Source organism: Cyprinodon variegatus, unplaced genomic scaffold (assembly GCF_000732505.1).
Source record: "Cyprinodon variegatus isolate N-32 unplaced genomic scaffold, C_variegatus-1.0 Scaffold514, whole genome shotgun sequence".
NCBI classification, from domain to species: domain Eukaryota; kingdom Metazoa; phylum Chordata; class Actinopteri; order Cyprinodontiformes; family Cyprinodontidae; genus Cyprinodon; species Cyprinodon variegatus.
Window position 1 is genome coordinate 414,865 of NW_015150967.1, and position 10,815 is coordinate 425,679.

General features: G+C 36.8%; 1 protein-coding gene across 1 annotated transcript; it reads right to left on the bottom strand.

The window, feature by feature from the left end:
• Positions 1–1,178: 1,178 nt before the first annotated feature.
• On the bottom strand, positions 1,179–8,787 carry tlr3 (toll-like receptor 3). The gene is made up of 5 exons (XM_015390799.1): positions 8,473–8,787; positions 7,656–8,129; positions 4,825–5,022; positions 2,837–4,677; positions 1,179–2,365 (listed from the first exon to the last, which is right to left on the bottom strand). The coding sequence occupies exons 2-5, from the start codon at positions 8,100–8,102 to the stop codon at positions 2,134–2,136; spliced, it is 2,718 nt and encodes a 905-aa protein (XP_015246285.1). The 5' UTR covers positions 8,103–8,129; positions 8,473–8,787; the 3' UTR covers positions 1,179–2,133.
• Positions 8,788–10,815: the final 2,028 nt, after the last annotated feature.

Genomic DNA, 10,815 nt, shown 5'->3' on the forward strand with positions numbered 1-10,815 from the left:
GCCAAAATATTGTATATCAGATTTCATTTTGTTGCATTAACTCTCTAGACTCCTAAGATCCTCTGCACCATTCATTTTTTGTTTAATTAGACTTAAAACATATTTGTTTAGAGTTACCATTGACTCCTCTGTCATAGAATGATATTCCTTTGCTCACGCTCAACTTTTTAAACTCATGCATTTTATTCCTTGGTATTCAGCATAAAGACTTTACTAAAAAAATGTATTACCTTTACAATAATCATATCTGGTAAGTCTGTTAGTGGAATTTGTCATAATACAGCAGTAGGATACTGTGCAGTTTGGAAACAACTAGACTGATGCTAGAGTTGGAAACAGGTTAAGGGTAATCAGATAACTCCTGTGCTGGCTTCACTGCACTGGCTTCCAGTCGGCTACATGATCTGTTTTTACATTTTATTGATGTTTTTTTTTTTTTTATCTTTGCATTGGTTAGCTCCCATCAATCTATCTGAGCCTTTTAAGGTCCATGTTCCAGCTTAATCAACAAGATCAAAAAATCAATTTGTTTTGGTTGTGCCAAGATCTTGGCTGAAAAATAGAGGTCATGAACTATTTGCTGTGGCTGCGCCGAGACTCAGGAAATGTATTAATTTAAATATTAGAAAAGCCCAGACATTGAGCATTTTTAAAACCTTGTTAAAATAAATAAAAATTGCACTAGTTTTTACTGCAACTCCCATCAATGAGGTTCTTTTATTGTCACTATCCTCACTTTGTGTTGTTTATGAATTAGGGCTGAACGATGTTGCCAAAAAATGAAAATTGCAACTTTTAACCTGCATTGTAATTCCATTTTGATTTTCCTTTTCACTAACCACAAGCATGTAGATGTTTTTAGGGTTTTTATTTTATTTGTAAATTTAAAAGCTTGCTTCTCCAGAGTCCATTGTTCTAGATCTGTACTGTAACCTTTTTGTGAAAAGGTGCTTATTTCTACTCACATGCATGGATCTGCATGATAGCTGCAACTCTACCTTTCTGCGTGGTGGCAAACCTACTTTAAGTGCACTGCCTAAAGGGCTGCAGTGAAAACTGGAATGTGACCAAAATGGAGTTCCACTGCGATTTGAAATTTGCATCTTTTTTTATTGCAATTATATTGCAAAAGCAATAATATGAATATACATAAACGTACATATTAATATAAACTCTTCATATAAACTCTCCCTCCGGTTTACGCCTTTTTTTTTCTAGAACTGCACTTTTAATGCACTGTCTGATGTATTTCCAAGGATCTGCTTTAACCACTTCTCAAGTTTGGGGGCACTGTCCCAAGTGCCCCAATGACCACGGGCACCACTGATGCCTTGACTTTCCAGGTTTTTCCAGCTCTTCTCTGAGCCCCTGGTATTTCTCTGGTTTCTCATTTTCCTTTTTCCTGATGTTGCATTCACTTGGTATTGCTATACCAACCACAATGGCTTTCCTCTGCTTTTTGTCCACCACCACAATGTCTGGTTGGTTTGCCATCACCATTCAGTCTGTCTGTATCAGCAAGTCCCACAGCATCTTGGCTCAGTCATTTTCTAACGTCTTTGGAGATGTTCCCCACTTTGACCTTGGGGTTTCCAGCCCATACTACAGACGTTCCCGTACACTATTCCAGCCACTTGTTTATGGTGCTCCATGTAAGCTTTCCCTGCCAGCAACTTACACCCTGCAGTTATGGGCTGGATTGTCTCAGGGGCCTCTTTGCATAGTCTGCACCTGGGGTCTTGTCTGGTGTGGTAGATCTGAGCGTCTATTGCTCTGGTGCTTAGGGCCTGCTCCTGTGCAAAGAGTTTAACAACATAGATGTATCAAATAACTGGTAACACAAGGAGGTATAACTCAGATTATACCTCTTCTTTGGCATCTAGTATGGATCTAACCATAGACAAAAAGAAACATTCCCTCCATAAATCATCATAGTTATGCTCTCTGCTTGTCCTCCAAGATGTAGCCTGTCTACATTCTGGGATGCCATAGTGCAATTTAGTCATATTAAGTCACTCTATACAAGTAGATAAAAAATAGTTCTTTAGATGTCTAAGCAGACTATTTACAAAGCAAGGGAAGAGGAAAAAAAGAAACAAAGAATGGCAAATAAAAAAAATAAATAAAAAAAGGTCACTCCTGCAGTCGATTCGTCATTCCAAGGGCAATAAGAAGCTTCTGGTAAAAGGCTGGGATCCTCTCCTTTTGCGGAGGCCAGTTCAGGATGCAACTTTGATGCAACATGCCTCTACGGAGGAAAAGTGAGTGCGACAACTTGTAGTCATGCACGTCCTGCAGGAAGATTAGGACAACCGAGTCCCTGCTGGCTTCAATGACCTGGTGTAGTGCATGGTGGACTTTAAATCTAAATAAGAAGAAATAAAAACAAATATTAACATGGTGAAAAAATTCAATAGCCTTATTAGAAGTCAATTAATGTGTATAGTAAATGAGACTTAAATAATATCACACAAAATAATGAAATGGTTCATATATAAATAAAAAAATAGTAAAATAAGCAGGTCGATTCTGTTGTTCTAAATTTAATCACAACTTAAAAATGTGCCTAAACAAGCAGCAAATTAAAAACACCTATTTTTGGTAAGCATTGAAACTTCTGTAGAAGTTAGCAACGACCAAACCAAGCGCCGATCTAAACATGCTGGGGTCAGCTATCATGAAGTGAAAGAACAAAACTATAGAATAGTGCTTTGCTTTCTTGAGTTATTAAAGTAACTAAAGAATACTGTCATGTGCATGACTTCATATTACCTCTTTCTGTAATTAATGTATTTAAATGTAGTAATGTAGTAAATGAAGAGTGTGTTTTATTTACCGTCTACACCAGGGATCCTTGAGAAGACTCTCGGTCACCACAAACAAGATTTTCCTTGATCTTCTCATGTTATTCACGATGGACTCAAGCTGGGACATGCCACTGACAGAATCTCGATTCTCCAAAAAAAATTGGCAGTCTTTGTCTTCTAAAGGGACCAATCGTCTCTCCACCCAGCGGGCATCTTCCTCCGCATGGATGACATATGCATCATACTCAAACTCTCTGCCCTCCCCCAGTCTGGCATCACTTAACCCTAATATGCGATTGATCATTATGTTCCAGTAAAACTGAATCCTCCAGCCATGGAATCGATAAATAAAGGCACTGCACATCAGCAATAAAACAGCTGTGCTGGTTAGTATGTAAAGCACCTGAAATGGGGTCATGTCTTTGCAAGAGAGTGGGTCAAAGTCCATTATGGAGCGATTAAAATAAAGCGGTGGGGTGTTGCATATATACTGGTCTCTGAGATTTGGAATAGTAGCATTAGTGGTATTCAACCATGTGACAAACCACAGGATGCTTTCACAGGTGCAATCAAAGGTGTTTTTACCCATGACAAGGAGGCTGAGGTTGTGCATGGGAGTTCTGAACACTTCTGGTCTGACAGAAGTGATAAAATTCTTCTCCAGACGTAAAACTTCAAGCGACGTAAGATCATCGAAAACAGAGTCTTGAAAATTGTTTAATAGATTGTTGCTCAAGCTAAGCTCCCTGAGGTGGGTCAGATTTCTGAAAGCCTCAATTGGAATCTCATCCATTCCATTGGAATCTATGGTAAAGTGTTCCAGCCTCCATGTATGTTTGAGAAACAGAACAGGTCCACCAAGGTTAGCCTGCTTCCACAACCTAACTAAGTTGTTGTGTTGGAGCTTTAGTACCCGGAGGTTCTCAAGCCCCTCTAACATATTCTGTCTGATGTTTGCAATGTTGTTGTTGCTTAGATCCAATTCAGTGAGATTGGACAATGGACGAAATGGAGAGGAATCCTGGTTCAAGGTTTCGGCTGTTAGACTCTTCGCCAGGGTCAGCACTCTAAGATTGGGCACCCCTACAAATGACTCAGGGGTTAGATAAATGGCCTGAGTATTATTGCTTATGTGAAGCTCTTGTAACTGAGAAAGACCTTCAAATTCTTTGCCAAGGAATGTTTGCCGAATAAAGTTACGATCTAGAAAAAGAAAAGAGAGATTTTTAAGACAGGAAAAGCTCCCAGGTTTGATGCCAGCGGAAGCAATTCCATTTAGATTCAATGTTTTAAGCTGTGAATCACAAAGAGAGACGAAGGTCTTATCTGTGAGCTGTCGTTCTGTTTGAGGATTCCAGCTCAAATCAAGCTTTTTTAAACGAGTCAGGCCTTTGAAAGTATTCTCTGTGATTTTGACCAAAGCAGTGTTCTGCAATATCAGGCTCTCAAGATTGCTTAGTGGTTGGAAGGAGAAATCATCGACAAGGAGATGGGATTTCTGATCTTTCTTTTTCAACAGCAGTAGTGTTTTCAACATATTAAGGCCTTGAAAGGTTCCATTTGTTAGGTGCCCAATGTTATGATCTGTCAAATTTAGAGTCTGAAGTCTAGACAGCCATTGAAAGGAGCCATCTTCAATTTTGCTTAAGCTATTGGACGAAAGATCCAGAAAGGTAAGGTTTGTTTCCTTCAATCCTGAAAAGGTTTGGCTGGTAAGCTTCAGCAGCGAAATTTTTCTAAGAGACAGGAAATCAATTGCTGTTCCAGATAGCTCCGTACAGAGAGCGGAAATGAACAAGCTGCCCTTACGACTTTCATCAAGGGACAACACACGAAGGCCTGAAATTGGCTTAAAGCAACCAGACTCCAACTGGAAAAAAAACAAAACACAGAAATGTTACAATGAAACAGAAAACAGGAAACAAAACAGATAACTGAAATTCAGGTAATGCTACATTTACAAGTTCCAAACACTCACAACAATATTTCAGTTTTCTTTGCTGGTTAACCAACTTACATTTTCTAAGGACATAGACGATATCAGGCTGACTTTTTGCAGAAAAGGTGAATCCCTCAGGAAAGAAAAGTCGTTTGTCTTCAAAGTGGTGAAATCATTATATCCAAGATTGAGAGTTTCCAGGCTGGGCAGCTGAGGGGTCGTGCCAAGCATTGCTGACTGCAGTTTGTTCATAGAGACATCAAGATATTTCAGGTTCTGTTAGTGAAAAAAGGAGAAGTGAAACTGAATAATAGCCACCAGGAGATTTCTGTATCACAATCAGAGGTAGGAGGGTACCCAAAAAATTTACTCAAGCAAGAATAACAATACTTTATTCTATTTTTCTTAAGTAAAAGTAAAAATTGACCATCCAAAAAAGTATTCAAGTAAGATTTAAAAAGTATTTGGTTAAAAAGGCAACTCACGTACAAATTCACTTATCATTACATCTGATATTGAAAATAAAAACATACCAAAATGTAGAGTTATGTATAAATTCTGATATTTGAAAGATTACCATAGAATAATTAAAACATTTAAATAGTGTAACTGAGAAAATAAACCGATTACATTTACATATTTGTACACTGTGTATTTAATAGCTTTAAATGTAATTGTAGGTTAAATTAAGCTAATATACAGTAAAAAAAACTCTCATTTTAACATAAACATTAACTGCATGTCTATGAGCGCAGCATTTTTTTAAATAAGTTTTTTAATTACTAAGTAAAGTTACTGATGATAGATGGAGTGACCAAACATTTGACTTGAGTAAGAGAGGTAAAATCGTATCAAACTATTACTTAAGTAAAAGGTATATTGCAGTAAAACTTTTCCTAGAAGTATATATTTGACAAAAAGCTAATTAAGTAAATCTAATATAGTAAATCTAGTGCTTACTACCCACCTCTGATCATTGTAATTTATTTTAACGCAGCCCTAACTTAAAACAATCTTTTAAGACATCTCTAATCATCTCCAATATTGTATATACTGTAGACATGACTATCCTTTGACAATAATAGAAAAAAATATTAAAGACTATAATCTGGTTGGCACCTGGAGCTTCTTGCATGATCTTCATGAATTTAATGACAAAAAGGGTTCTAACAACTCTAACAAACAAGGTCATATTGCCTAACAAAATAGTACTATGAGGCATTCTTTACTTTATGCATTCAGAGTTGAAGTTCAAAAGAGAGAAGGAGGGATCAGAGATTTTTTTTAAACAATTTTCTATCTACTTAAAAAAATGTCCCTTTAACACAATAACTTTAACACAATACCAAGGATAGTCTAACAGTATAAAGTTAATAAAGGTTCTTAATAAGAGAATGTAAGATAATCCATCCATTTTTGGTAGTGCTTCTCCCTGCTGGGATCACGAGGGGTGCTGATGCCAGCTGTCTATGGGCGAGAGGTGGGCTACACCCTGGACAGGTCGCCAGTCCATCGCAGGGCAACATTCATTATATTAAAAATAGAGGTTCAAGAGTAGGGCTGGGTAAAAAAAAAAATCAATTTAATCGATTTTAAATCAATTACCGGTACTTTACATTTTTGCAGGATCGATGTCTAAGAAAAGGGATTGATTATTTTTATAGTGATGCACGTGACGTTCACATTCAAATGAGCAGGAAAGATGCACTCAAGATTACTTCAAGCCAGACAGCTGGAAATATAGCCAATAGGTGGACTGAAGGCATTAACAATTGGGGGCTGACCAGCAAGCACCCTGTAGCTGTTACAGACAACGCTGCAAATATGGTTTGTGCAGTAAACATAATGCAGGTCATGCATGTCTGCTGTGTCTCCGCTGTCTCACGATTGCGGATTCACTTTTTCACTTTTCACAAACACGTTTGCACTTATGAGAAGGTTTTGTTCACTTCTCAAGCTTAAACTGTCTGATTTACAAGTTTGCACTTTGTGTTTAATGTGACAGGAAAAAATAAAATACGTGAGTATTCTGACACACAGTTGAACCACTTTCATGATTGTAAAAACAGATCGATTAAAAATGAATCGACTTAGAACTGTATTAATCAAAATTGAATCGATTCAGGACTTTGGCAAAAATACCCAGTCCTACTCAAGAGAGAGATTTATTTCAACTGTATATAGCGGGGGTTAAGAGTTAAACCAAAAGGCAAAGCTCTCAAATAACCAGTTATTCTGGATTCCTACCTTCATCTATGTCATGATCAAAAGAATTAAATTCCAGCTGACATGGGCCCCTGCAGGGCACTGATTAGATGCTGAGGCCAGCCGTGGTTCGGGCAGTATAAACATCTTACTACAATCTATCATTTTGTAGGAAAAACATGCCCTGTGACAAAATAAGGAACGGGATGTCTACACCGAGGGGAGATTTCATTTGTTTATTTACTTTTGTTGATTATGTTTAATAAGTCAATTGCCTCCCAAAATTTGAAAATTACACAGGCCAATGCAAAAAAATAAAAAAATTAAAACCACAAGGTATCTATGTACTGTACAGTGCAGTGCATAGTACCGCAATTAATACTTGGTCAGGGTTTTTTGTTATGCACAAGTTACTAAATCAATGCATAATGTGTCAGCCCAAGGCTCTGCTTACTGTAGGTATTCAGGAAAACCAGTTTGTTTTAATAGCAGCAAGATTTACTTCCTTCTGACATTTTCTTGACAATCAGGTTTGGGCTCATATAAGCTTAACCAGTTTTAATAGAAATGAACTGAACCAATACCTAGAAATATATCGTTAGATCAGTAATGTGTGTGTGTTTCAAATTAATTTCATATAGTGACTTTTACTTTATTTTACCTATTTTCTATTAGTTATCTGACAAAATATAGATGTACAGTACCTTCAGTAAGGAGAAGGGTTCCCCTTGGAGCTTTAACCTGTTGCTGGCCATATTCAGCCATGTTAGTTTGCAGCAGTGGCTTAAATCTTCTCTTTTCAGCAAACGCACTTCGTTATGCATCAAGTTTAGCGTAAGCAGTTGAGGCAAGTTCCTGCACAAGTCCACATCCAGGTTCTTGATGCTGTTGTAACTGATGTCTAGGTGCAAAAGTCCTGAGTATCGTTTTAATGACTCTGGGAGAGCCGCTGTCATTATGTTATGAGACATGTCCAGGCTGGTGATGTTGCTGGGAAGATCCTGAGGGATTGAGCTCAGCCTGAGATGACTGCAGTCAGCTCTGCCATTTTGCACATTGCAGGTAGCCATGCATTGATGTGGACTCACAGCAATAATGATGTATACAGGAATGACCCATGCTGGGTAAAAGGATTGATGCATCTGCAGCATTTCTAAAAGACGTCTCTTAGAATTGATCTGAAAAAGAAAAGATCAACTGCAATGTGATAATAGTCTAGGTGCATTGAGAAACACAAACTGATATAAATAAGATTTACAATGTTACGTCATACAAAGGAGCGCTTAAGGTATTTTACAATGAGGATCAATTTGTATGCAGCCATGAAAAATCTATTTCCTTTCAGATCAATTCTGTTTAAAAACAAGTTCTCTTTTCTGTCTACCAAAAATAATAAAATCAGTGTCAAGTGTGATTTCCACATTCTCTCTGAAAATGTAGAGCATTGGCTGTCAAAACTGAATGAAAAATTTATCAAACAAACACAACAAATTTGAATCACTGCTGACTGTAGAAACTTACCAGCAGTTTTTCTTTGTCTCAGTTTATAACAGCCAAACTTCAGACCTTCACAGCACCACATTAAACAGGATGCTCTTGCATGTTGTTGAAAAATGCGCTAAAATAAGGAAATGAGGAAGGAGCATCTGTGGTTTCACTTCCAGCTGTTTCTGATGTAGTTTGGAGTGTTTTTGAGTACTAAAGAACCTTGAGATGCGACTGACTCAAGTTTATCTTATGTCCTTCCGTGCCCGCATATTTAATAAAGAAGTGAAAACAGTTGAGCGCCAGTTAACCTTAACTTCCAAAACAGCTGTCACGCCAGCCCTTGCTGGGGTTTTGTAGGTCACGCACACACTATGAAATACGGTAGTGACGCTGGCTTTGACCTTTCAGAATAAAAGCGATATGTTTTACCTTTATTAATTGGAGTCTGTGGTTGTCATTACGTCTGTTTTCTAAAATATTTTTATGACTCCCTGCATGAACATGTTTAGACCTATTTTGGAGGAGACGCACCCCCCCCAAAAAAAGAGTTTGCAGTAGATGCCGCTAGGGGGCAGCAACACTTTTTTTATCATATGCTTTGGTTTCTGGAAAAAGATAAATGTTCCTCTATAACTGTACGTTACCTTTTGTTTAATATCTTATTGGTCCTATAATAATTGTCACCTACAATAATTTGCATTAATTTATTGTCTCTCTTATAACTTCAACATGAAATAGATTTTTTTGAACCATTACTAGAAAAAAGGAAAAACTTATTTTGATTCTATTTGATCTGCACAAAGTTGCCATTGAGAAAAAAAATGTTTTCAAAATACTTTTGAACATGAAAAACCTTTGAACCAATTCTAACCTTTCAATTCTCCATGGACCTTTCAGACATGGACCTATCAGACATTTTCAATTCCTAATTTTGATGCCCAGTCCACCAATCCAAAGATACATACCAGCAAAGAAGAGTCCGCAGATTGTGTGTGTGTGTATGTTTGTGTGTGTATGTATGTGTTACTATCTGTGTAAACTTGTAGCTTAACGTTGATTAAAGATTGACTGACTGACTTCATCAATCAGCTACCTGCAGCACTTGCAATGGGATTATATTGTACCTGTGCACCGTCAGATTGAGGATGAGAGCCTTGTTTAGTGTTAAAGTAGGTTCCCTGAGGGAGTCTGCCCCTCTCTTATATCATAGCACAGTCAGAATAGGGTAAATAAAATAATAAAACTGTTTTGTCCAGCATATGTACCTGCAGCATCAGAAACTGGATATGTGCAACTGTGTTTTAATGGTTTCAAATGAACTCTCAATGTGAAAGTGTAAACCTGGAAAAGAAAATTCACATGATTTATATCAGAGCTCATAGGTATAGTATTTGTATGCCTTCTAAAAAACAACCATGTGATGATTTATTGCAATGATTATGCAAAGTTAAAACTTCAGTGATTAAAATTCATGAAGGAGTTTGGACTATTTAATCCAGAACGAACTATGGTTATCAACATAATTTAAAATGTATAAACTTTGATAATTATTCCTTCCTCTCTAAAGAATCAAGAATCGATACAAACCATATTTAGAACAAAGAACTGGGATTGTTCAATTCAAACGATGGCCATTTCTAGCCCCCACCATACTTCACTTTGATGGATAATACGTTTACCCTAAATCATGCACATTTTTGTAGCTTTAATGGTTTTAGTCAGAATAAAAAGGAACTTCATATGGCTTTCCTTTTTTTTTTGTTCTTCTATAAAGGCCCCATAAGCATGACTAAATGTGTCCTGTCAATAGGTTCTCCCACCTGAGCTGTGGGCCTCTGCAGCTCCTCTAGAGTTTGGTCAATGCTTGGTGGGCAAATCTGTTTCTGCTTTATGGCTGATAAAATAAACAGTGATCTGTGAGATATTTCAAATTAGGGATATTGCTTTATAAACAGTCTGTGTTTTAAACTTCTCCAGATCTGTATCAGTAACCTCTTCGCTGTTTAACTCAAATTCAATGACCCTTTTATTGTTTTCTAGCATCCTCACAGAATGGCTGGCTTTATACTTAGATTAAATTATCAACATTTAAACATTTAAACTACTAATTAGTTGATGTCTGAGGAAAATGGATTTTATTATATATATATATATATATATATATTTTTTTTTTTTTTTTTTTTTTTTTTTTTTTTTTTTTTTTTTTGCTGTCCAAGTAAAGGGTACTTAAAAGTATGCATCCTACTATTTCTAAGGCTTTTAAAAATAGGAAAACAAACTATTTTCCCTTCCCCTATATCCACAACTTGGTTTTGATTTATGACACAATCTCTTAATAAAAATAATACACATGTTTTGCTCATCGCTAAATGTAGA